The sequence below is a fragment of the Corvus hawaiiensis genome, chromosome 11 (assembly GCF_020740725.1).
Source record: "Corvus hawaiiensis isolate bCorHaw1 chromosome 11, bCorHaw1.pri.cur, whole genome shotgun sequence".
Taxonomy (NCBI): Eukaryota; Metazoa; Chordata; class Aves; order Passeriformes; family Corvidae; genus Corvus; species Corvus hawaiiensis.
The window spans coordinates 4,024,855-4,052,106 of record NC_063223.1 but is presented as its reverse complement, the minus strand read 5'-3'; the positions used below and the strand labels follow the sequence as shown (position 1 = coordinate 4,052,106).

Here is a 27,252-nt window from a genome sequence, read left to right as displayed (position 1 = left end):
GACGTGATCTTTGCCACCTAAGAACGAGAGGTGTGTGGTTACTCGGAGCAGGTTGTAACAAATTGAGTCCTGCTCACAAACCTCATTTTCCAGCGGGTACCTGCGGGCTCAGGGCCGTTCTCATCGGCCCAGGGTGGAACCGAGAGGCCCCCCCGTCCTGCCAACCCACACCGCCCGAGCGCTCTTTGCATCTCAAACACTGATGCACGAGGTGAATATTTGCGCCGGGATCAGCTCCCAGAGGAGCCGGAGCTCTCCCTGCTCTGCCTCCCGCCTCGCTGCAGTATGGAAATGATCCTCCCGGCAGACAGCTGAGTCCCACCTCGGTTCCCATTCACCTGGAGATGAAAGTGCTCCGGCTGCCAGTGTAGGCGGGGCAAAACTATTTAAAAACCTCATTAGAGAAAGTATTTGGGGAAGACAGCAACACCCTCAGTTGTGGTTTGCTTCAGGACTTCTCAGCCAGATCCCTGCTGATACAGAGGGAAGGGCACTATGAGAGACATTCCTGTCAAATACTACTCCTCGTAGGGATGCCTTGGGTGTCCTTTGCCTTTCTCTCTGTCCTGGTGGGCTGTGTTTTCTACCTAAACACAGGCATGTTCCCTTCCAGGTGGTGTTTTGGGGGCTGGAATCAGGGCTCTGTGTGGCACAGAGAGGTCCAGGAGCAATGTAGGAGGGGTCCTGCTCTGTGCTGTAGGAACACAGTCAGCAGAACTGTGTGTGTAATCTTGATTAGGCAGAAATCCACCATGAATATTTCCTATTCTATTTAATTCCTGTTTGTGCTTATTTCAGCTGAATTTGCAGCAGGAGTAGTGCCCAAGCCACATCTGGCTCGTGATGCACATGGGATCAGACCGGGAGTTTGGGAGGAGGTGGATCTGGATTCAGAGGTTTGGCTTCTTATTTAGAAAATGATGGGTTGCATTCTCCCACGGCTGCTCCAGACTGCCCCAGAGCTCAATGATATTCCTGGCCAAGGGTTTTTTCAGTCTGCCTGCCGAGGAAACAAGCTCATGTGTATGGCTTGTCTGGCCTCGTGCAGCTGCACTTCCCCTTCTGCCTTCATTTTCTTTGCATCCCATTTATTCCAAGGAGCCAAATGTTCATTAAGTCCTGATGAGTTTGAGTGCCAGGAATCCCTTTTCCTCTCCCAACACAGCCACCCACCCACCTTAAGCAGCCCTGGTAAATCTGGACAACTGCAGCCCTCAGCCAGCCTGGAGACATCCCAGGCCCTCCAGGCAGGTGCCTGATCCCATAAGATCACACGAAGACCAGACTGGGCTAAGGAAGGCCACGTGCAGCACAAGGGCTTGTTCTCCCTTGTCTCCAGCCAAGGAGACTGTGGCATCCTGGCAAAGTCCTTTGGGTTCCCTGTGTGCCCCTTCCCAGAATCACAGGGAATCACGGAATCAGCAAGGTTGGAAGAGATCTTCAAGATCATCCAGTCCCACCATCACCCCAGCACCACTGCCCCTAAACCATGTCCCCCATCCAGCCACCTCTTTAACACTCGCAGAGGCAGTGACTCCACCATCTCCCTGGGCAGCACTTCATCCCCCAGCTCCCCACACTCACTTGCCACACTCTCACCTGTTCCCCATGCCCTGAAGAGCAGCCTCTGCTCACCCCTGTGCTCACCCCTGGCATTTGCAGCTTGAACCAAGACCCCCCAACCCAACCCAGCCCCTGGGTGCCTCATACCCCATGAGCAGGGAGGTCACACAGACCTTGCCCCAAAGCCTCGAGTTCAGAGGTCAAGGTTTAACTCATCCATGTCCTCACACGAACTGCAGGAGGAACACACTCCTGGGCTCTTCTTTTGCCTGTTCCACTTCTATTTTATTATTATTTTTAGGGGTGGGTGTGTAATTTTTTTGACTCAATTAGCAAGTTCAGAATATTCTCCCTGTTAATATTTGACTCAGACATGATGCATTTCAGCCCCGTAGCTGTTGTTACCTGCATCCCCTGAAAGAACAACATCTCCCCAGACTGGGAGCCTCAGTGGTGTTGATTCCTGCGGGGGTACGTGGGTGCCAGTGGAAAATAAATAATATGGTATTTTCCAAGTGGCAGATCTGAAGGCACCCTGCTTTCCTTGCTTTGCATACTCACAGAGTGCCATCCTCTCTGCTTCCCAGATATGAAAGCTGAGGCAGAGACATCTGATGGGGCTCCAGCGCTGACTCACTGTTTGATGTGAGGCAGGAGGAGGGATGTGATCAGATCCCATTGTGCAGAGCATCCACCAGACAATGCCAGCAGCGGGAGAAGTGATTCCTCATCCTCCCTGCCCCTCCAAACCATGGGTCACCCGTCGCTGTCCCCTGCCCCACCTGCAGCAGCCAGGATGTCGCCTCTGAAATGGCTCTTGGGTTGTGGACTCCCATCCCTGGGAAGTGTCCAAGGAGGTTGGATGGGGCTTGGAGCAGCCTGGGATAGTGGAGGGTGTCCCTGCCCATGGCAGGAGGTTGGAACTGGTTAACTTCAAGGTCCCTTCCAAGCCAGCCCATTGCATGAGTCCCTGATTCCGTGATTAGGCCGTGTGCAGACAGAGCTGAGGCCTGTGCAGCCCCGGGGTGTGCCGGGTGTGCACGCCCGGGGTTCTTTCTCACGAGATGGTGCAAGAGCCGGGGGGGAACTGGTTAAACAGCGTGAGCTGCTGGGGCTTGGCAGGGCAGGATGTCACCGGGAAGCCGGTGTGTTTTATTAAACACACTATCAAAGTGGGCTAAAGTCTCTTATTAATGTCCACAAATTCTGCCACTTCCAAATAGTTTCCACCTACATGTTCCTCCCACTGCTGCCCTGGGTGCTGGCAAACATCTCTGCTCAAAGAGGGGAATGGCTTTCATTTGAATAGTCCTCGGGCGAGTTTCGCTGAGCGATGCCAGCGTCATTCCCGCAGCTCTCACGTGCCCGGCAGCGCTCCAGGGTCGTGCCGGAGGGAGGGCACAGAGACAACAGCTCTTGCTGTGTTTTCCCAGTGCTTTATCCAGGCAGAGCCCATGGCAGCCTAAACCAATGCAATCAAGCAGCGATGGATGCACATATTTGCAATATGAAATCTCGACTTCTGACTCGTGACGGTTCCTGGGGGTTCCACGGCAGCGAGCGCGGCCAGCTGTGCTATCGAGAGTCACACACAGCTGACACCACCCGGCTTCACACCAAATTGGGCTTTTGCAACTCCCAGAAGGCTGAGACAGAGCTTTGGTGGGTGTCAAACTGCTCCTCAGACCTTGTGCTGTGAGGTCCCACAGTGTCCCTTGGGACCCAGCTTTCGGCTGAGGGGCGTGGGCTCTCCTTCGCCTTCCTTGGGCACTGCGGTGGGAAATGAGGCGTGCAGGTCTCCTGGGAGCTGCTGGCTGGATACATCCCACACTGACCACACTGTGCAGGAGCACAGACCCCATGGGGATGGAGGTGCTGTCCCCCCTGGCTGACTGCACCCTGCTGCCCACCCGGTGCCTCCCGGCCATCCCAGAGGCGGGAGCGGCAGCTGCGGAGCTGCCGGGCTCGGGAGCAGAGCCGTCACGTTTGCTGAGCACAGGAGAGAACCCCGCTCCCCAGCTCTCTCAGAGACAGCCTGGCTTCCACGGGAACTTTTCCTTGAGCAGAAAGCACGGGGTGTTCCTGCCGGAGGCTCGGGGCCGAGGATGCCGAGGGCTGAGCGCATCCCGCCCGGCACCGCGCCCGCGTCCAGCCTCGGCAGGGCTGAGCTTTCACCTCCGGTGCCAGTAACCCGACCCGGGATTGCTGGAAATGGGAGAGAGGGAGAGTCAGCGATTTGATTACAGGCCACAGGCACATGCCTGGCCTTCATGGATATATTAAGTAAGAGACATTTTAAAACAAAACCACCCTCAGTAACCTTATCGTAAGCTCGAATCCACAACCCATCTGTTAACTCCCGGCGCTGCCCACATAGGCTTCCATCAGACAGCAGTGCCAGGGATTTTTGGAACGTTTTCCCCCAAATCCCTGCGGTCGGAAGGGGACAGTCCCAGGAAGGGGCAGATCCTGAGTCTCGGATTCCCAGCCCACCCCCAAACCAGCCCCCAAACTCTCACCTTCTCGTGCCGCTGTAAATAACTGCAAATCCCCTTGGACGCGAGCTGTCGCGGTCCTGTGACTCCCAGCCCTGCTGGAGGAGTGCTCAGGAGAGCTGCTGCTCCACGGATGGCTTGAGGGAATTCAGCCTTTTTAAGCATTTTGTTACTCCCTGAATTGTATGGTGCAAAGAAGCTCTCCTTGTAGAAATAATTCAGCAAACACAAGTGAGAAGGCAAATTGATGATTGCATCAGCCCTTGCTTATGAAAACTGATCCCCAGGAAAATGTAACTCAACTCTCGAGCAATCTCACTTGATGCCCAAGAATGTAATAACTTCATTTGGATCCTCCTTTTAGGGGGACTCCTAAGTCCTTGGCAACATCCCTTAAGGTCATGAGCAAATCCTGATATGGAGAATTGTTTGGCAAGCACGAGAACAGTAAAAGGGCTAAATAATTGGGGATTACCTCTGACCCTGATTTGTGGCTCACCACCCACTGCAGGAATGTACCAAATATCTGAAGGAGCATGCAGAAGTCAGACAATCCACGGGCATGAAGCCGTCCACGTATTCTTGGAGCCTGAACTTCAAATGCAGAGCAGGTTGGCCCCAAACCTCATTTTTCATTAGCAAAAGGCTGCAGCAAGCTCTAATTATTTCTGTTGCCTTGGACAAAGGGTCAGTGATGGGATAGATGAAAAATTGTCTGTGTTTTTTTACCCTTTGTTTGGAAAATAACAGCTTGGGTCTTGGGGGCATAGAGAGAACGAACCGTCTGCTCCAGGGCTCGTTACTGAGGCTGGTTACGGTCCCCTGAGCTGCAGGAGGGGACAAACACATCACCCCCAAGTCTTCTCATGGTTATTGCTGAATTTGTTCAGTGCCCATAGGAAAGACCAGCTCTGCTGTGAGAGGTCACAGCTCGGAGCTGTGATCCTGTGGTACTCAGAGCTCCACGCTCAGTCCCAAGCCCTCTCCTCCACGTTGCACCGGGGCTGCGGCACCACAGAGACCCCCAAGATTGATGGGGAGGTCCTGCCCATGGCAGGGGGTTGGAATGAGTTGTATGTAAGGTCCCTTCCAACCCAAACCATTCTGGGATTCCATGATCCTGGCCATAATCAGCAGGTTTGCAGGCTCTGATGTCAAACACAGAGAAGACCATGTTGAGTGGGACAACCCAAACATCTGTTTTTTGGAAGCCCCATGTCACTGACAGAGTGCTTTGGCGTTCACACTGGAGATGCTGCTGGGAGCTTGTAGAGGAGATTTTGGGGGTTTATAGACCTTACATTTATGGCTAGCATCTTTCTGAGGTTCTGACTTCCGTTGGGATTCTTCCTGGTAACAACAGACATGTTCAGATGGGGGTGAGCCTTAAACAGCCTGTCTCCATCGCCCATATAAAACCTCTCTGTGCTCTCATGTAACACCTCCTGCCCTCGGATTCCTCTTGAGGTGGAGCAGCCAGGGCTCTGCAGGCAATAGCAGCAGCTCAGTGCTGGAGCTCTGCTGTTCCCTTATCTTGGTAAATGCACCTTTTATCAGCTGAGCCTGCCTCTACTTGCTCAGCACTCAGCAGGGAAGTGACCACGGCCCTTCAGGAGAGCTCTGCCTTGGCAGGTACACACAAACCATTATCATCGCTTGGCGTTGTGCAACTCCTGGCGTCCACGGGCTGGCATGGGCATGGGATAGCATGGAATGGTCTGGGTTGGAGGGGACATTAATGTTATCATCATTCCACCCCCTGCCATGCACAGGGACACCTTCCACTAGACCGGGTTGCTCCATGAAACACTTCCAGGGATGGGACAGCCACAGCTTCTAAGGGAAGCTGTGCCAGGGCCTCACCACCCTCACAAGGAAGAATTTCCTGCTGATCATAGAATCACAGAATGGTTTGGGCCATACGGGACCTTAAGATTATCTAGTTCTACCCCCTGTTAGGGGCAAGGACATCTTCCACTGGAGCGAGTTGCTCCAAACCCTGTCCAACCTGGCCTTGGACACCCCCAGAGATGGGGTCCTACCATCCCAAAACTTCCCTGCAGCACCGCCATTTCCCCAGAGCCACATTCTAGCGATTCTCACTTATTTTATTTTTCCCCCCACATTTCCAAAATTCCGCGGCTGCAGGTTTCTCCGGGTCCGTGTTTGTGCCTGTGTCGCTTTGGGGGTGATTTTTTTTTTTTTTCCCCCGATCTCGGGACGCAGCAGCGGCACGGCACGGCACGGCACGGCACGGCACGGCACGGCACGGCACGGCACGGCACGGCACGGCACGGCCCCAGCGCCGCCGCCTCCGGCCCCGCCGCGCCGGGACACACGTGCGGGGGGGGCCCGGTGCCCCGGCCCCGCCTCCCCCCGCGCCGCCGCCACGTGAGGCTCATGTGACGGCGGGGCGGGGGCGCCGGGGCCGCCAGACGTGCCGGCGGTCACAGGGCTCCGCACGTCGCTCCCGTCCACCCACTCGCCCGCATTTAACCCGGCCCGCGGCCGCCCGCCGCTCCTCAGCCCGCGCGGCGCGGGCGCGGCATGAGCAGCAGCGGCACCGGCAGCGCCCGCAGCCCCTGCCCGCCCTGAGCGCCCCGCTCCGCCCGCGCCCCCCGCCATGGAGCGCATCCCCAGCGCGCAGCCCCCGCCCGGCTGCCTGGGCAAGCTGCCCGCCCTGGAGACCGGAGACCTGCCGGGGTAAGCGGGGCTTCGGGGGCTCGGGGGACCCGGGGGGAGCGGCTCCGCCGGCTCCGGGACGGGAATAACGCGCTGCTCTCCTTTCGCCCGTGCAGGCTGGACTTCGCGCACATGTACCAGGTGTACAAGCCCCGGAGGGGCTTAAAGAGGAGCGAGGACAACAAGGTAGATGGGGGGTGACGGGGTACAATGAGGGGCGATAAGGTAGACTGGGGGTTAACGGGGTAATTTGGGGGTTAACGGGGTAAATCGGCCGTGACAGCGCTCCCGGGGCGGGGGCTCGGCCGCTCCGCGGGGCACTCGGGACGGGAGGAGCAGCGGGAGCGGGGCCGTGCGGGCTGTGTCCCCCCGCTGACCCGCTGCCCCCGGCCCCGCAGGAGACCTACAAGCTGCCGCATCGGCTGATCGAGAAGAAGAGGCGCGACAGGATCAACGAGTGCATCGCGCAGCTGAAGGACCTGCTGCCCGAGCACCTCAAGCTGACGGTAGGTGCGAGCGGCGGGCGGAGGGACGGGGCAGCGGCTCTCTGCTGCCGCTTCACCGCGGATTTGGGGTGGTTTTTTTTTTTTGTTTGTTTGTTTTTGGTTTTTTTTTTTTTTTTTTTTTGCTCCGCGGTGCCGCACACCCGGACAGGCTGTAAGCGCGTCCCAAACTTCCCCGCGAGCTGCAGATCCCTGCGGGAGCTGCCCGCCGGTTCTCCCCCCTCCGCTGCCGGGCGAGAGCAGCCCCCGGCCGGGCTTCCCAGGCTCCCCCGGGCTCAGGTCACGGTGCCAGCAGGGGCAGCAGAACCGATAAATAAAAAGCTTCCTCCGGGCTATGCGGCTGGTCCGAAAGTACCCACAGGGTTCCGTGACAGCCTTTTCCGGAGCCTGCTTTTTAAGTTATTTCTGTGGAATGTTGTCGGTGGTAGTCCTGCCTGCTCAGGGTCTCACCGTGTCCGTCCTCCCGCGGCTTCTGGGAAGGCACTGGCAGCCCCGTGGGGCTCCTGCCTGCGTGGCTGAGCCTGCGGCAGGTGCCAACCTGTCCCTGTGCTCCCAGACTCTAGGTCACCTGGAGAAGGCTGTGGTTCTGGAGCTCACCTTGAAGCACGTGAAGGCATTGACCAATCTCATCGAGCAGCAGCAGCAGAAGATCATCGCTTTGCAGAACGGTTTGCAGGCGGGTGAGTGTTCAAACGGTGGGGTGAGAAGCTGTGTGTGTGTGATGGACTTTCCCTGGGGAGCCTGTGAAATGCGGTTGTGACACCTTGTTCCCGACAAGGGAGGAGACAGGAATTCTGGCCTTTCATGCTGTTATTTTCTCAGGCTTTGCTTATGAGCTTTCACAAAAAAAGATGCATTGCTCAAGGTGGTCAGTGCAGAGTGCAAACAACTGGGGGTTGTTTGAAATTAAATTGGGTTTTAGGTAGTTTTAGTTACAGCGCAGGTTTGCTGTGAGGTTCTCTCCAAAGCCATTTGACTCTTCCCATTTGTGTTTGGGAGCTTTGGATGACCCAGTCGGGTTTATTTGGTTGTTTTTCTCTGGAATTAGATATAAATCTGCTTTCTACACACACTTTTTTTTAAGTTTCTTTAAAAGCGAGCTGGCCTGTGCTCTGCAGGCAGAGGGGACCCGGTGCTTCAGCTTATCAGCCTTAGATGCACTTCCTCCTGCTGTTTTCACATGTGGCACTCACGTGAATCTGATGCAGTAAACCCGAATTTTTCGGAGGCGCCGTCCCTGCCCCGGCAGCCACAGGGAGTGCAGTGGAGCCGCGGAGTCCCCTGGGGCTGGCGGAGCTGCTGTCGGGGCCAGGAGCTCCCTGCCTTCCCCAGGGGGTTTCCTGGAGAAGCCACAGCTTGACTCACTCCCCTGCTCCACACTCCAGTACCTGTTGAAGGTGGATTATACAGTAAATAACAAAAAATAAGTTTAAAGTTATTATGTAAAAGTGGACAGGTGGATGTTCCAATGAAAATGTCCATTCCTGCAGAAATCTGGGGATTTCTGTTCATACAGTCCAGGCTGGCTGTCACATTTTCCTCTGCCTGTGCTGTAACCCAAGTCCAGCATCGCCTCCGGTCTGCCTCAGAGATGAAAATGGAACTATTTAGCATGTTGTTAATTTTTAATTTCTTTCTGTTAATGTTTCCTTAGGTGACCTGTCATCGAGAAACCTTGATTCCAGCCAGGAAATGTTTCGATCTGGTTTCCAGATGTGTGCCAAGGAAATGCTGCAATACCTGGCAAAGCACGAGAACGGCAAGGAGCTGAAGTCGTCGCAGCTGGTCAGCCACCTGCACCGGATGGCCAGCGAGGTGCTGCAGGGCGGGGCTGCCCGCAAGGCTGGGGACATCCCTCCCAAAATGGTGGACTTGAAAGAGAAGCCGGTGCCCCTGGGCACGGCGGGCGAGGGCCACGGGAAGAACTGCGTGCCCGTGATCCAGCGGACATTCGCTCACTCCAGCGGGGAGCAGAGTGGCAGCGACACGGACACAGACAGCGGGTACGGGGGAGAGCTGGAGAAAAGTGACTCCAAATCGGAGCAGCCCTATTTCAAAAAGGATACCGACCTCAAGTACGCTGTCCAGGAGAGAATAAGCTCTATTAAGCAAGAGACTGAGGACCCACCGGCCAAAAGGAGCCGGCTGGAGTCGCCGCAGGACGAGGGCCCTTTTGGCAGTGACATGATGGGCTCTTCCAGCAGCTTCCTGGGCCCCCACGCTCACCAGCCTCCCCTGTGCCTGCCTTTCTACCTGATCCCGCCGTCTGCCACCGCCTACCTGCCCATGCTGGAGAAGTGCTGGTACCCGGCCTCGGTTCCCGTGTTGTACCCCAGCCTCCCAGCCTCTGCCGCAGCACTGACGGGCTTCATGAACCCTGACAAAATCTCCCCCCCTCTGCTGATGCCCCAGAGACTCCCTTCTCCTGTACCAGCCCATTCCCCCATCGACTCCTCAGCTCTGCTTCAAGCTTTGAAGCAGATTCCTCCTTTGAACTTGGAAACCAAAGACTGAGTGCAGTGTGACTGGTTTTTCTCTTTTTTCTTCTTTTTTTTTTTTTTTTAGTTTGAGAGACTGTTTCACTTTTATATATTGGCTGGACTGAGGTGTGGGGACGAGGTTCACTGCACATAGGAAGCTAAATCCCCTTTTCTCTGACTTGTCAGGTAGCTTGGAGAAGGATGAAGGATGCGCCCAGTTTAGCGGTTCACAACTACTTCCAAAAGATTAAAGAAGGGTTTTGTGCTTTACCCCTTCCCTTCTTCCCTCTCCACATCTACAGAGCAACAGTTGACTCAGTCAGCTGCCAATCTATTGCAAAGCTGTGAAGAAATATTCCACGGGGCAGACTTGGTTTGAGGGTCTGCGAATATAAAATACATGAATATAAAACACGGTACTTCCCTGAGCGGCTCTGAAGGCAATGGCCCCGCTAGCTTGTTTGAGCTGGACTGGTGTCCAAGTGGCCCCGAGTGTGGGGTGGTGGTGGTGGCAATGCCACCGTGAGCGCAGGAGGAGCAGGGCAGTGGTCACTGGGGTGTGGTGGCGGTGGCAATGCCACCGTGAGCGCAGGAGGAGCAGGGCAGTGGTCACTGTGGTGTGGTGGTGGTGGTGACAATGCCACAGAGAGCACAAGGAGGAGCAGGGCAGTGGTCACTGCAGGGGCAGCAATGTCACCAGGAGGAGCAGGGCAGTGGTCACTGGTGGTGGTGGCAGTGCCACCATGAGTGCAGGAGGAGCAGGGCAGCGGTCACTGCCTGGTGACACAGGATCACGCAGACCTAAGATGGGTTTCTCTCCACACCTTTGCTGATACATAGATATTTTTTTAAGAAATAAAAGGTAGCTGCTGCTTGGAGCTTTCCATGGCGTACATCTAATAAATAAATTAACCTGCGCTCTTCCTGTAACTTGAGCTGCTATGCTGGGCCGGGTCGGGAGGAGCTGTCCCTGGGATCACTTTGCTGGTGGCACTGGCTCCAGCCTCTCCCGCTGCTGCTGCACGGTCTCACCGCGTCCCTCGGGAATCACCGCAGTTTTCCCGGCCCAGCTGCTCCCGGCCGGGCGGGTCGGGAGCTCCTTGCCAGAGGGAGCAGTTCAGCCGGAGCTGGCAGCGCCATCCCTGCTGAACGTGTCCCTGACAGTGCCTTTGGAAAAGGAAAAGGCTGGGATTGTCAAAGGAGTCTAATCCCGGCAGGGTTTGAGCATCTGGATTCCTCAGTCTCCTTGGCAAACCCTGGCCCACATCCCTGTGCTAAGGAGAGAGGGCTCGGTGTGACACTTGTCCTGTAAGCTGCGAGGGGCTTTCTCCGCAGAAGAACATCATTTCCAGTTTAGTTTTTTTTTTTTTAATTAAAAACCCCCAAACTTCACTGCAAAAGGCAGTGCTCTTTGGTGGTTTTTTTCTTACTGGTTTTGAGAACTGGTGATCAGAACGCCTGTCTGGACCCTCATGTCGCCCTCCCGTTGCACCAGCTGTTGAGATGCACTATGCTTGATTGCAGATTGTGTTCTAACGTTTATTTTGTTGTTGGTTTTTTGGGTTTTTTTGGTATACAGTTGTTGCCTTTATTTGTAAAATCCTGTTATAAATATATATATATTATATAAATATATTAAAAGTTAAGACGTTTCAGATGTCTATTATTTGTATAACTACTTGAGCATAAAGAAGTGAGAAATATGAATGTATTCTTGTTTCTGGGTTGTCTTTTTTTTTTGAAGAGAAGAATATTCCGTTTTTCTCTCGGGAGAGGTACAGTGTTTATATTTTGGAGCCGCCTTCAAGGTGGGATATTGTACATATTTTTATCTTGAGTAAATGTTAAGTAGTTGTTTAAAAATGCTTAATAAAATAATTCTTTTCCTGTGGAAGATAAGGGTTTGCCTCCTGTGCTTTGAAATGTTTGAGCAGGGTCATTCCACATGGTCTGGTCCAGCAGGGGATGGCACAGGGGGGAGCAAGAATTCGGGATGCAGGGAGGAGCGGGGTCACGGGTTTCAGGGGTAAGTGGGGATCCCGGGGTGCAGGGGGCAGTGGAGATCTTGGGATGCAGGGAGGATGGGGGATCCTGGGGTGCAGGTGGGAGCAGGGCTCTTCTTGCTCCCCCCACAGCTCCTCTGCTGTCAGTGCCCGAAGGAGCTCAGGGTCCCATTACCCCTGTCACCAGGAGTATTTATTTATTTTAACTCCCTTGGCACCTTCAGGGATTTTTTTCCTTCCAGACTCGAGGGAGGTGCCAGGGCAGCCTGGCTGGCTTTCCTGCTCTCTCCTGATGTCACGTTGTGCTCCCTGTGTCTGGCATTTGGCTCCTGGGCCCCAAGCTCTGTGGGGACGAGGCAGCCCCTCACCCCGGAGGATGTGGCGTTTCCACAGCCTTTGCCCAGTTCCTGGAGGAAAATGCACTTTTTGCAAGCTGCTTTTGCTTTGCCAGTGCCTTTGATCTGTGTCAAAGCTGCCCCAGGACTGCCAGGGATGGTGCCCACCAGGCCCTTGAGGCTGAGGGGTTCAAGGGCCAGGTCCTGCCTTTGCTGGGAGTGATCCCTGCTGCTACCCTGACATGTCCCAGGTGTCCCTGATTCGGGAATTCCAGCTGGCACTGTGAATGGTGGAGCAGCCTGGTGCCTCTGCTCCCAGTGCTGCAAAATGAGCCAGAGGATGTGCTCCTCATCCCACCATGGGCTCCTCCCAGCCTCTCCAGCAGCAAGGCTGGTTTCTGGCCTCCACATAAAATGATGACAACCCCAAACCTCCCCCAAAGGCAAAAAAGAGGTGAAGCAAAGGGATGGGTGGGAGGACTCCGTTTCCTAGTGGTTGGGGCATGGGCACTTCTGAGGGGGTATTTTGGATTTTCACTGTGCAGGTGAGTCACAAAACGTGAGGAGAGGTTTAAGTGTCCGACTGGGCCAGCACTGCTCAGTCCTGGGCTGAGCATCTCCAGGACCCCACAGGGAGAGGCTGATGCTTCTGTTTGACTGTGGTTAGAACTAAAGAAACCTTAGTTTAAGTAATGCTAGAAAAAAATGCTGCTTGGTTTAATGTGTTTGGGGCCTCCACATGTCCCAGCATTCATGTTATGTTTGCTTTAATTAGGGCTAAATACTGATCTCACTGAAGCCGACTGTAACAACCCCATTTGGGGACAGCATTTGGTGCTCAGTGCAACGGTGTCTCCAGCCTCGGGACCCCCTGGATTTCTGGCTCCTTTCCATGGCTCTCACTCCCCTTTGGCCTCCATATTCTGACCCTCCTTGTCCTATGGTGGGACAACTTGCACGAGTTCCAGACCCTCAGTCATGGGGGGAAAAAGTGAAAAAAAAAAAAAAAAAAAGTGGAAGAGAGAACATTTATTCAGGAAGCAAAATATTACTACGGGCTGGGATTTTCTCTGGCACCCTGGCCCGGCACCAGCAGGACAGGCGAGTTCTGTGGGGCAGAGTGGGGCAGGGGCAGCGCCTGGGGGGGCACCGGGTGGGGACCCCGCCCACAACCCCAGCGCCGGAGCAGCCCCTCCCTGCCCTGCCAGAGCAGCTTCTCCCCTGCGCTCCAGCCCGGCCCGGGAGGAGAGGGGTGGCCCGGCAGGAGCAGGGGATGGAGGGAGGGAAGGAGGGAGGGATGGACGGGTGGATGGACGGGTGGATAGACGGGTGGATGGATGGAGGGGCGACCCCCGGCACGGCGCCAGCCCGGGACAGCCCGTGCCGCCCGCCCCGCTGGGCTGTGCTGAGTTCCCGGGACTTGTTTTCATGGTCTCACCCAGCTCTGACCTGCCTCAAATGTTGACACAATGTCACGTTTCCGACTGCAGTCTTTCATGTGCAGCCGGAGGCTAAATACGGCTGCTGGTTCCTGGAAAAAGACGTGCCTGGCACCCTTTCAGCAGAAACCCGATCCCCATGCAGGCTTGGCACAACAGCTGAATAACACGGCAATAACTCTTTCAGCAGCATTTCAACCCATAAATAGGGCTTCCCGAGCGACTCCTTGAAGTCAGACAAGGAGGATACAATGATTTTTAGCAAAAAAAAAAGAAAAAAAAAAGAAAAGTTATTGTGTGTGAAGAGCGGGTGGGAGGGGGCAGCAGGGTCAGCCAGATCAAAGGGTGTCCTGGAGGTGCTGAGTGAGGTTTGCTGAGCCGGAGCGCAGGATTGCCTCAAAAGGAAAGAAATGCTCCTGAATTTTTTAATGTCTCGGTCCTGTTTCATACCAGCCCTGTGGAGGAACGGGGAGAGCCTTCCTGAGAGCCAGGGCCTTTCCTAACTCCGGTGAGGACACACAGACATAATTTTAGCTTTTCACCACCTGTTTGGAAAGCTCCTGTAGCCGAGCGCTGTGGGACTGGATGGTTTTTACAGGCATGTACCCCGGGAGCTGCTTATTTGCATTATGCATGGACCAGGGCCTAAAATAATCTGCAGTGACGCACATTTTTTGCTGTGATTTTTTTTTCCCCCCCCTTTTCCAGGACTCCATTTTTCTGAACGTGCCGTGACTTTTGAGGACCACGCATGGTTACCCAGCCCCGGGGCTGCCGGGGCCCTGATTCAGCACGTCCACCCGAGCCGGGGGGAGCTCCGCCGTCCCCCGGCCGTGACACACGGAGGGAGAAGTGCCCTTGTGCTCCGCCTTGGCTTTCATCTGCAGAGCGTGTAGCTGCAAGTGCGGCGTGTTTACAAATGCAGGCATTGCAAGATCCCTTGAACTGTGTCCTAGTACAAAAGAGGCTTTGAAACGAGAAACACGTTGTCATGGCATGTTACAGGCCAGCAGCACCAGACTGAACCAGATAATTGCTGTTTCTGCTTCAGCGTGGAAAAAGCAGCAGGTCTTGAGCAAGTCTTTTTTTCCCCTTAGACATTTCGTGTGATGCTCGGGATGGAAGGAGAGGGCTGGGAATGCCCGGGTAGCGGGGGCAGAGGCGGGATGATCTCCCCAGGGCTGCAGGCAGAATGACTCTGCTGGGCTCAGCCCATGTAACCGTAGCCCGCGGGGCTGGTGACACTGACCCTCCCTATGTGACACGGGGTGTCCGTGTTTTGTAACCCTGGCGTGCTGCCGGGGCCAGGAGATGTGGCTCCCACTGCTCCTCGTGTTCCAGACCTTTCCCACTGCCCTTCTCCGGGCGGTTCACAGCACTTGAGAACTCTCCCGCTGCCTCTCAGTGCCAGCGAGGGCTGCTAATTGCAGTGGACATCAGTGGCCCTGGGCACAGCGCCTCTGCACTGGGAGCACTGGGCATGGCTGAAGGGGTGCCTGTGCCCTCGTGCCCACACTCCTGGGGCACCACTGTGCTGGGGTGTAAGAAATGGAGGATAGTATTTCTACCTATTTCGGAATAATTTATTTCTTAGACATTTGCCTTTCTCCCGGGTGTGTTTCTGCCCCAGGCACATCACCCCATGGAGTCAGTTATTGCCATCACACCCAGTGCCTCTGGAAATGGCCAAACAGGAAAGCTCTGCCTGGGAAGGGGTTTTCACCACATGTGCCTCATTAAAAACTGCAAATGGAGCAGGCTGGGTAACACCACACAGCTGAGGGAAACAGGAATTCCTGGAAATAAAAGGCAGATCCCTCAGTACCTCTTGTGCTTGTTGCTGGTGTTGGGATGGAGGGAGCTGGCTGGAGTCTGTCCTGGGCTGGTTGCTCCTGGCATCCAAATCTTTATGCCTCCACGGAGGCAGGCCTGGCTGAGGCAGGTGGGTGTTTGTTGTGGGATGGACTCTCGGTCATCTCAGCACTGCCCATGTCTCTGAGTGTCTATCTGTGGGGGTGACAATGCTGATAGGAAAGGGCTGGGTTGGCCATTACCGCCTTGGCTTATCCCCAGTGCTCCATTTTATCTTGTCTCTGACCTCTGCTCTTTATTCCAGTGCCCAGGATGGGCTCCCACGTTGTTGTTTTCTAAACACCAGCTCAGCCCAAGAAGCGATGGCCAGGGTCTGTGGCTGCCAGAGCTGTCGCACAAGAGGAATAATTAGTTTCTCTCTGCAACACAGCTTTATCCTCCCTTCAGCCTGGGGTGCTCAGCATTCCCTCCTCCGTGCTGCTCTCTGGTCGCCTCCATGCAGTGGCACTGAGAGAAAAGGCTGAGATCTATCCTGCTTTGAAAGGACTGATGAATATGCAAACTATTAGGGCTGAAATATTGCTTATCCGCCTCACGGGGCGTGCACGGAGCTCGTGTTTGTGCTGCTGCCTGAGGATGTGTACACCACCAGTGTGCAGCTGAGCAGCTTAGGGAAGATTTAACTCTTATTTCTATTCTTGACACCGAATCATTAATAAGGTTATGACCATGTTGGGGGCCTTTCCCAGTGCCCTCCTCCTGCTGTGGCAGGGCCTGGGGACCTGTTGGTGGGGTTTGACTGCAGCTATTGATTGGGGTAAAGCTCCATCCCAAATGGAAGCGTTGCTGATGATTATCTCGTGGTATTAGTGTGTGTATTGTGAAATTGGTGTGATTTGAGATGAAATGTGACCTATGGGCATAGGCAACATGTTCTAATGTATTCAGAAATGCTGGGGCTGACGAGCTATTGCTGCTGGTACCACGCTGATTAAACCCCAGCTCGCTCTGCTCCCATTGAAATCAGTGGGAGGTCTGTCATTGCCTTCCGTGAGTGCTGGACTGGATCCAGACTGCACTTCATGGGATGCATTATTCCACAGGATTAGAGAGGCACAGGGAGTGGAATTCCTCTCTCTCACTGATCTCTGCTGCTTAGATGTTTGCCTTGGAGCTGGCTGGAACATGAAGCACCCAGCCTGGTGTTGGTGTCACCCCAGGGAGGAGATGAGGTTGGCCAGGGCTGGGGTGCTGCTCTGGGGCTGCAGTGAAATGTGAGGGACTGGGCAGCTCCCCATGATCCAGAACTCCTGGTGGTGTGGGGACACAGGAAGCCAGGTTCTCATTAGCATTGCCTGTACCAAATGTTTGACCCCCCCAGTGCTGGAGTCCTGGTTCAGGAATGAAAAAGCCCAATCCCCCCAGGGAGCCCCAGAGGGGCCCTGGCTCTGCACGCACTGGTCAGGAGGTGGCTGGGGAGGGGTTTTCTCAGGGTCTGGATTTCAGACAGACGGTTGACCTCAAAGAGGTGCTGGCTGCTCCGGGGCTGAATTCCCCTGTGCTGTGGGAGACTGCTCGGAGCACCTCTCACGGCCCATCCCACCAGGGCTCTGCCATCCCAACCCCACCACACCGGCCCCTGGCCGAGCCTTTGGGTGGAGGATGACTCAGGGCCCCGTGGAGGGAGGGGGTGGCTGTGACCCCCCCCAGTGCTGCTGGGGAACTGAAGCAATCTGTTTATCATGGAAAAACTGCTCTTTGCAGCAATTCAAATGGAAACTTCCCAGAATGAGTGTTGCAGAGCTTTCCCCTTGAATCACCGGGCCTCCCAAGAGCGGCTTTCTAAGACGATGCCCTCGGGAAAGCTGTCACCGGCCTTGCCGTGCGTGGCAGCTCCCTCCCAGCAGCACAGCCGTACTCAATCCCTCCTCGGGCCCGTTCCCATGGGAACAGCGCCTTTCCCTAGGCGGAACAGCTATGGGACCCCCAGCACACAGGTGTCCCACGAGCTGCTCTCAGCCTTGCCACCCCATACCGGGCGCTGGAAGGCTCCGGGGTGATGGCACCGCCCAGCCTGGGGACCAGCCCGGGGTGGAGGCTCCCCCGGCTGTACCCGCTGCCATCTCGCCAGGCCAATTGCCTGTTTTCCCTTCCCTCTGGCTGCCCATCACCCTTTCCATGGCTGAAATGAGTGTCCAAAGGTCACGGGGAATTCAGCCGCTGCCTGGAGCTCACGCAGCCGAGTGAATAAGGAGTGAGTGTGTGACGCCTGACTCGCTCCGCTCCCGAGCTGCTTTGCATCCCGTGCTGCCCGGCCGTGGCGAGCCCGGCGCTGGTGGGGGCGCGGAGCCCGTGTGGTGCCCACCGTGCCGTGCCCGCGGCACAGGCCCTGGCCCGGCACACGGCTCCGCAGGGATGCTCCGGGCAGCCGGGGCAGGGCAGGGGGCAGCGGGCTCGCCGCCTCCGCCGCGGGGCGTTTCCGGGCCAGCCTAACCACAGCTGTGTGTAAGCCCTGAGCTGTCAGCCTGGCAGATTGGGCAAAGATAGGAACGGGCTGGGTGTCGCAAGGGGTGGGAGGCCACCGAGCCAGGCAAGGGGCAGGGAGGGAGGGCAGCTTGCGGCACCCTGGTGATCCCACCGCCACCCTCGGAGCGAAACTACTGGAGATTTTTATACATTTATTCCGTTCAGCCCCGTGGTGCTTGTCCCCATAGTAACAGAGCAGGCTGGCACTGCAGCGCTCAGTGACATCCCTGGTCCCCAGGGAGAAGCCAAGGACCTGCGTGGTCCGTATCCCCAACTCCTCAGTGATGCACAGAGCCCAGGGACAGCTCTCTTGTGCTTCAGAGCGTGTCAGGGTTCCACTGTGTCTCTGCAGCCCCGGGAGAGCAAAGAACTGTTGGCCAAGGGCAGAAGGGGCAGGTGTCGGGCTGGGCCAGGACCTTGCTGGGGTGAGGACTGGCTGGTGGCAGGTCTTTGTCCCCAGTACCTGCAGCAGCAGCCGGGCATCTGCTGTGGCAGGGCCAGGCCATGCCGCACGTGTGAGCAGCGTGAGCCCGGCTGCTATGTGCGGGTGAGGCAGGAACCACAGAGGGGTTTTCCGGGCTCCAGCAAGCACCTGGGCACTTGAGGTCAGGAGGCATCTGCAGCACGAGCTTTTTGAACCCAACAGCGAGGCAAAGGTGTTTTTAAGGAGACCGGCAAGACCAAGATCTCTGTTCAGATCCTGGAGCCGCTTGGAAGATGAGTCAAAGGATTCCTGAAACAATTAGAGCTGTGAGGTGCAGCAGCAACAGCACATCCACTGTCAGCAGCTCTGCCAGGTGCCCTCGGCCAGCTGTTCATGCTTTCCCTTTAATAAGGCATATTAGGTAATTTCCCATTTAAAAATGTTTATGGGAATATATAAATATTCACTTATATAGAACTTGCCTGGCCCTTCGTGTGCAGAGCGGTAGCGAGAGTGACTTGAATTGTTATAAATCTATCACAAAAGCTTCAGATGGAGCCTTCAGCATGGTGAGATGGATGTCTCAGAGCCCCCCGGGGACTGAGTCCTCCAGGTGCCAGGATGGGACACCTCACTCCGTGGGACAAAGTGCCCCACCGAGCAGGATGGGGCCACCACAGGACTGCGTCACGTCCCTTGGTGCCCAGCCACAGGCAGCGTGGGCAGGGTTTTCCCTCGTGTGATTTCCCGATGGCCGCAGGAAGAGCTTGCACAGACCTGATCTGGATTTAATCAAAGGAATTTTTTTTTGCATTTGCTGTCTTATGCGCTGACCACCAAACCACATCCTTCGAGCCTGAGCCCAGCACAGTGAAACAAAAACTAGAAAAAACTAGGCCAGGGCTTTTTGCTATATATTTTTTTTCTTTCTTTTCCTTTAGTGCATCACAGTTGGGTGCAAAGCTGGCACACACGTCTCCTCCAGCCCCTCTGCCCCCACACAGCCCCTTCCCAGGGCAGCCTGGCGTTTCCACCACCCCTGAGCCAGGCACTTGCAGCTCCACGTGCAACCTGGGAACTATCCAGATTATGTGCACTGAGCACAGCGTCAGTGGGGAGCAAATATAGAGGAATAATGAGTAATGACGTGCTGGCAGACCATGTTGGGCCCTAATAAGGCACAAGGCAGGGACTGTCCTTGCCTCTCACCCAATGCTTTTGGCAGATGAGTGTGCTGCAGCCTGACTGTGGGGTCAGCAAGCCGGAGGGGCCCTGGTGAGCCCCCAGTGCTGGTGGGAGCAGTGGCTGTGGTGTGACACCGTCCCTGGCAGCATCCCACAGCATCCAGTGGCGAGGTGCCTGCGTAGGGAAGTTCTCACGTTTACAGAACAGAGAACAGCTTTATTGTTGTATTTTGCAAACCAAAACCAGCCGGGAGTTTCTGAAGCGTCTGCCATCCCCGCAGAGAGCTGTTTAGTCATGCCTGGTGTGTGTGCATGTGAGACAGTGAGGGGAGGGAGGCTCGAGGACTTTGCAAAGATTAAAGATTTATGCTGACCCTTGAATCTGATCCAAGGCTACTAATCTGCCCTGATCCTATCATCTGCTCAGGGTGGATCTATTTCACTTTCCTTTATGGTACTCCTGACTCATTCCACTCCCACTCCAGGCCAGTCCAGTGGGAATGGGAAGCGCTACCACAGACTTGTTTGGGTTTGCATTTAAAGCTCTGGACCTGTAGTGGGTGCAGCTCATAAAGGAAACCAGTGTGGATAAGATATGGGTGAGCTGAATGCTTGGAAACCACTCCCAAACACAAGCTGAAGTGGCCTGAAATCAAGGTGGAGTGATGTACCGAAGGCACAATACTTGGCAGCTACGCCCAGCGTGTGAGAAAGGCATTTAAATCCAAGGTGGTGAGGTAGGCAGGGCACCCTGCATGCTTCCGACGGGACAGCCCATGCCTTGCAGGGTCTGCAGTGCCAGCTGTAACCTCCCCAGCAGGGTACCCACCCCTCCATCTGCCCACCTGCCCTCTCTGGCTCTGTGCTTTGCACCCCGGTGAGCCCCTCCATGGGCCTGCAGGAAGCTGTGCCAGGGGTTCTGCTCCTGCCCTGGCACTGTTCTGCCTGGGAAAGGGCTTGTTTGCGCTCCATCACCCTGTATTGAAGGCTCCTGATGGCTGCTGGGGCTTTTGTGTAAAAAACAATGTGTGGAGGAGATATACAGACCTGATGTTTTGGAGGGCAGAATAAATCTCCTCTGCCTTTGCAATAAAAAATAGTGTGGCAGAAAGAGAAATAGGAGCTTTCCACCCCCTAGCTCTTCTCTGCTGCAGCCACATGTGTCTGGAGGAAGGCTGGGGATGCCACAGCAGCCCAGCCCACGTGCCAGCTGGGCTGGGATGGATAACACCCACCGGGCACCGCCGGCAGCCCCAGAGCCACGGGCAGACAGGCAAACAGGATCAGTCATACGGGCCTGGCCCGTGGCTGAACTGACCAGGAGATGGAGTGAGATATATCCTATTTCAGATCCCCTGGGACATCCTGTTCTCCTGATAACTGATGATATGTAAATATAGCAAATGCAAAGCCAGGCACTTTCCTAGGGTGCCCAGCCCAGGCTGCATATAGAACAGGGCTGAGCCCCAGCGGCGCTCTTGGAAACACCCATCGCAACTGCGACACAGGCATCAGGCTTTATTTTTAGTTTAAAATGAAGTTCCTGTTTGTAAGGCCAGAAGGGTTACGGGGGAAAAAAATGACGAAGTGGGATCATTTACTGCTATTTTCTTTTCACGTGTCCTTCCTTCCTTCCTCCCTCCTGAGAAATGGGATGTAGCACATCACTATCCCGGGCGGCAATGTTCGCTGGCGGGAGCGCTGGTTCCTGCTCCCTCTGAAGAGGCCCATTAAGCCTTGTGTAACAAAAGGCTCCGTCCTCCCAGCCCCGCCAATTACCCCTGATTTCTATTGCTATACGGAGGTGCTTATCTCATGGAAACGAAACGCCGGCCTCGCTGACTCTCACCTCCTTTCTCTCTCAGCAGAATTTTGGGCCGCCCCTGCCAGGAGGGGTGACGGGCAGGGCATGGGGATCCCTCCCTGGCTCATCAATCCCTCTCCTCCCCGCGCCGCTGAGCAGACCCAGCAGCCATGGGATTGAAGGAAACAATGGGAAGTATTTGGTCAGGTCAGCCAAAGGAGCCTCTTTAATGAGCAAAGCCGAGCACTAATTAGTCTGGTGTGCAGCCCCTTGCCCCATCCCCATCCCTGCGGTTCTCCTTCAGGCGGGGTCACCGTGCAAGGGGAGCGACAGGGATGGGTTTGGCAGGTGCCCACGTGTTTTTCTCCTTCCTGTGCCCTGTTAGGGAAAGGTAATCCCGAGCTGACAGGAGGGAGACTGCGAGCTGCTGACGGGAATTCCCAACTGAGAGGTTTTGAGAGCAGTGGGAGCTTTGGCGTATGGATTAGGTTGCTTATATATACTATAGTGTGAAGGAAACGGGCGGTTTTGCTAATTCCCTTGCACTTTGGTTTAATAAAGTAGGATTTGTCTGGTGGGAAAGTGTAACAGTGGGATTTAAGCTGTGTGAGTCTCATGACCGGAGCTCGCCTGGCTGGGTGGGAAGCAGGGAAGCACTGATTGCATTCTGTCTCTCCTGTGTTCTCGTGTTTTTAAACATGATTTGAGTGCCCACAGCTTCGGATGAGCTTTATTTGGGATTAGGTTTATTTTAAAAATCCATATGCAGATACTTGGACTTAATTCTGTTTTCCAGAACTCAGTGCCCTATGTCTTGGGAGAACCAGGACTGCTCGGTTTGTCAGTGCCTTGTGACAAAGACTCACGTAAACTGAGAAAGGATAAAGAGGGGGTGGCCAGTACACAGAGAGAGAAGGGGCAAGTTAATATTTGGTACAGCCTCTGTAGGGAAACGAGATCCTTCTGCTTCTGGTTTTAATGAGAAAGGCCCCAATGGAAATTTAAAATCTGGATCTGCATCAAATCCTCAAAGTTCAGGGAGTTTAGAACGAGGAGTTCGGTCCATTCCATCACTCATCAGACCTGTCTGCAAAATTCACATCCCAATACTTTTTTCCAATCATAAATGCTGCCAAAGATGAGTGCTTGGATGTGAGATATTTTTCTTCTTTTTCATCCCTTTTGCTAATTTAATTCCCAGATCTAAATCAAGTTTTCCATCTCGGACTTCCAGGAGCTGGGATGTCTTGTTTGCAGCTGGGAAGCTTTGCTGTGCCCTGTGTGGTGTGGTGAGGGGTTGGAAAGGTTCACCTGCCTGCAGGTGACCAAGTGGAGGGGAGGCCTTGGGGTCACACATGGGGCTGCTTTATTGCCAGAGCTCAAGTTTTGGGATGTGCTAGTGAACAAATCATTACAGTGCTCCTGCCCTTCTTTCCCTCATCATTAAGAAGATAAAACCCAACCCATTTTTGAGATATGCACAAATATGCTATTGATATTGAGGGCCCTGAGCAACCAGGCAGATTTTCTGAGCAGCCTTGAAGCAGCAAGGCACAGCAGCCTCATGCTGGGCTCTCCCTTATTCTTATTCTTTTCTGTTTTCTTGGGTGTACAATAAGAGCTAATCAAAGTGATGCTCTCCAGCAGGCTTTTGTGTATGGCATTACAGCAAAATCCTAAATTCCCCTTCCTGCTCATGCATACAAAGCAGGAAGAGCTAGGATGGCTGCAGACTATTTTCAGATGATTTAGCCAAGGAGAAAATAACTGGATGGCTGAAAGAAGGAGCGTTTGACAAGAAATAACCTTGAAGGCACAGCTCTGACATGATGGCGTGAGGTGCCCAGCTCCCTGAGATGGCCCTGCTCCATCAGATGCCAACAGGGAACGTGACACAGAGGAGATGACAAAGGACAATACAAACAAGCAGAGCACCCACAATCCAGTGCAAGAGAGGCTGCAGAGTGGGCTGGGTGCTCCCTTCTGCTCCTGGTTTCAGCGCTGACACACATGAAGTTCCCCCTGCTCAGTTCAGGACTCTCACCAGGTGCTTGAGGCAACAGGTTGTGTATTTGGCTGGTGTAAATCAGTGCAGCTCAGCTGACTGGGCTCATGAGATGCTGTTTGTACCTGTAGATGTATTGCTTCTTCCCTCACTAAAGGCAAAGGCATCACCTGGCATTTGCCCCTCGCACCTGGAGCGAATTGGATGCTCCCTCACCACAAGGTGAGAGCATGGGCAGCAGAGAGTGATACCTGAGCAAAAACTCCCACCTGCCTGTGCAGCATTCCATAGTACCTGGGCTGCAGCCCTGTCTCTCCCTCCTTCCAAAGTGACAATCCGTTCCCAGGATTCTCTCCCCCCTTGTCCGTGACAACACTGGGGACAGCCCCCCAGAGATGTTCCCGCCGGGCAGGCTGGGGCTCCCATGGGACATTGCTTTGCTGTTCCTGTTGTCCATCTCCTGTGACCAGCTCACGGCTGATAACATCCCTTGCTTTGGATTTATTCCGAGAAATAGGAAGATTTGCCGGGCTCTGTGGTGCCCATGTGCCAGGGGAGGGCTGGGTGTGGGTGCTGGCACTGCCGGGCCAGGGGCCGTGATGCGCAGGGAGCCCAGCCCAGGCTGAGGGTGAGGATGAAGGTGAGGACACAGCTAAAAGCTTTAGGGAAGGAGGACAGTTTTGGTGAGGCTGCATCCCCCTCTCCTGGACAATCCGAGCAAAGGCAGCAGAGCAGCCGCTGGCCAGGGAGGAAAAGGGGAAATTAATGTGTAAAGAACGTAAGTGAGGCCCGGGGTCCCTGGGGCTGTACTGGGGTTCATCCCATGCCTGTCATAATGAGAGGGCTCTTGCTGGGGACAACCTGACCCTCTGCAGAAATTGGGACCACATCACATTTGTGCCAGGCACAATCCCACTCCCCATCATGGGAATGGATAAGTGAGGCAGGGGCAGCACCCGGTGCCGTGGGTCAGAGTGGCCCTGATGATGTGGCAGGGTCTCACAGCAGGTGGAGAATCGCGACTGGAACTAAACAGAATGGCACAGACAATCTCAGTGCTTTGGTGCTGGGTTCAGAGATGCTTCGTAGCCCAGGTGGTGCCCAGGGGCCACGGCTGATGGGCATGAGCTGCAAAACACCTGGCTGGGACTGAAATACATATGGCAACCTGGGCTGTGGGCGCTGGGGTTTGTCAGGAAGGGGCTGCAGCACTGGCTGGATCTTGCCTGGCATCTTGGAGGGAGCTCTACTTCAAAGCAGAGGCTGGAGAAATGTCTCCCCTGGCCTGGCACCATGTGCATGGTCCCTGGATGGGGAGCTCATGGCTCCGTCTAACCGAGGACCTCCAAGAAGTCCCTGTTGTGGCCTTCCCAAGGTGCTGCTCCCTCTGAATCTGGTCATACAGGTGTCTGTGCAGAGCTGGAGCCCAGGGCTCTGTGCCCGCCTTTCACAGCCTCGCTTGGAGGCTGTTTGTGCTTAGATTGGAAGACTGGGTTTGTTTCCTTTTAGATTTAAAATCTAAATTACAGAAAGGGTGAAATGCAGTCCCTAGGCTGGCCAAGGCCCTGACTCTGCACTAAATCTGCAAGCGTGGGCCTGGCTTTTGTGCAGGGGGCTCTGCAAGTGCCAAGGTCACTGCTAATAAATCTGACTGGAGGACCAGGAGAATTTTTTTTAACTTCCTGCTAACAGCAGGCTCCTTTTTAACTATAATTTTTTTCCCTGCTCCCTTCTGCTGATTCATGCTCCTGCTTCTTCGGCACTGGGAGATGCCAGCATTCCTGAAGGTCATCACTTGCATGCAGCAGCTCATGCTGGGGAGTGTTTGCCAGCACCTACGAAATCGAAATGCTAAAGCGACTGCCATCATTTATATTTTCCCTGGCAGTGACAGACAATCGCACAGCTTGCCAGCCGCCGAGCTGCCACGTTCCCAGGCTTGGAGACTTCACTCCGAGGTGAAGGAGGTGCATGAAAAGTGATGCCTCCCAATGAACCCGATACCAGGTCACCTTGAGATCAGGATTTTCACCTGGGCTCACCTGCAGGCAGTCCTCTTAGAGATATGGAAACCTCAGTGTCCAAGCATGCACCCCTCTGACTTACACCCAAACCATTCTGTCACCCTGTGATCCCGTGACTCTGGGAAATGAGATATGGGCGCTCACGTCAGGTTTCACACAGGAGTCACGCTGCTGCGTGCCCTGGGTCGCTGGCAAAGCAGGGCTGTGCTGCCCTCACTGCCACCTCCCTCCCCTTCTCTGTCTCTCCTCCCCACTGTGGAGAAGACTTGGTGCTGTCCTGGGCTGCAGAAAGAGGCAGGATTTTATGGCATGCTGGCAGCATGCAAACATCTCTGAGGAAATAAGTTATGGTTTAATTTTCATGGTGCGTCTCCCTCTTCATAGCAAAGGAATACTTCTGGTTTAGCTCAAGCAGTAACAGCGTAACTGACACATCTCTTTTTTCAGAAAAGTGAGGCAGACAGAGAAATCCTTCCTTTGCTTCCTCAGGTTCTTTAGTGACTGTTTATACTGTGGCAGTACCAAGAGCCCTGTATAAAATGATGGAAGACTCTGCTACAGGCGGTGGCAGGTTTAGGAACCAGATATTTAATGTCCATCTCTTTAGTGGTGACCAGTAATCTTACGCTTTCCTGTAAGAGTCTGTAACGTAAGGTGACACATATCTTGTACCTGCTATCATCTGCCCCTGTTTCTTTTGATATCATTTTAAGTGGGCCTTGAAAGAGCAGAGCTGGAAAGAGCCCCCAGCTGCCTCCTGGCACTGCAGAGCAAGGCTCCCGTTTGTCCTCACAGTCCTCAGATTCCCCAGATCTAAGAGCTTCTCCCTCCCTCGACAAGGGAGGATCCTGACCTGGGAGGCACCCACAGTCTCTAAGACATTTTACCAATACCCAGCTGAATCCCTGGAAGAAAATCAGCGTCCAAACGAACTGAGGGCACTAACAGGGCACGTGTGTTTGCCTCCTTAAAGCACGGGTTGTGAACAAGCAGGAAAGCAGAATCTCAGAGCAATATTGTCACTATTTTTTGGCTTCAGCTCCTTGCTCAGCAGCAGGGGAAGTGCCACACAGTAGGTGTCTGCAACTCATCAAATCAATTAGTTCCTTTGTCTGCGGGAGGAGTCGTTAGCCAAAGACAAATGAAAGGAAGGTCCAGTAAGATATTCTATTCTGAGAGGAGCTGTCCTATTTTCTCATACTAATGACAGGCTCTGAAATCTGTGCACAACTTAGCTCGTTATTAGAACTAATTGGTGCCAGGCATTCCATCCTCTCTGATAGGGCTAACCACGGGGATGAAATTTTCCGAGTTAATGAACCAGAGAATGGATTAAGAACTTTCAAAGTGCAGTTCATATCACAGCTTAATTGGAAGGAGTATATTAGTTGGCTTTTTTATGGATACAAAGGAAAGCCGTGTTTTGGGGTGAAAAAGCACACGCACAAATGCCTTTGCTGCCACTGGGGAGCTGGGAATTTCTAATTTCAGTGTGGCAGAGCCACGGCATTTGAAGGCAGCGCCTTCCCCGCACCGTGAGCCTGAGGAGGGATGGGAATGGGCTTTATTCTCTGCGTGCAGCCCTCGCTATTCCTCCTGCGCAAGGCCCTGCGGGAAGAGACCAATTAGTGCAGATCTCCCCAGGCCAGGGAGCTGCGGGAGCATCAAGGGCTGGTCTGGGTGTGGTGCATCCTCCTGATGGAGATCCACATCCCTCAGACCATCGTTCCCAGTGCGCGCTTTGGTGTTTTTATACCAATCCCACTCTAATTGTTTTTTACACCTGTTTTACACTGTTCTGAAAAGTAGATTTGTGACACCCATTTTTTCCAGCTCAGAAAAATATTTTTTTTCTGTGTGATTTAGAACTTTTCCTTCTGCCAGCAGTGGAGAAGGAGAACCCTTTGCAGGTGTCCCAGACACAGCATGTAACCTCTGGTCCATATCCAGGCAGCTCAATCCATTCTTCATGC

The 27,252-nt window shown here is 54.4% G+C and overlaps 1 protein-coding gene across 1 annotated transcript; it reads left to right on the top strand.

Moving 5' to 3' along the window:
* The first annotated feature begins 6,623 nt into the window (after positions 1–6,623).
* On the top strand, positions 6,624–11,617 carry BHLHE40 (basic helix-loop-helix family member e40). Its single transcript, XM_048315946.1, has 5 exons — positions 6,624–6,761; positions 6,857–6,926; positions 7,139–7,246; positions 7,800–7,923; positions 8,898–11,617. The coding sequence occupies exons 1-5, from the start codon at positions 6,682–6,684 to the stop codon at positions 9,755–9,757; spliced, it is 1,242 nt and encodes a 413-aa protein (XP_048171903.1). The 5' UTR covers positions 6,624–6,681; the 3' UTR covers positions 9,758–11,617.
* Positions 11,618–27,252: the final 15,635 nt, after the last annotated feature.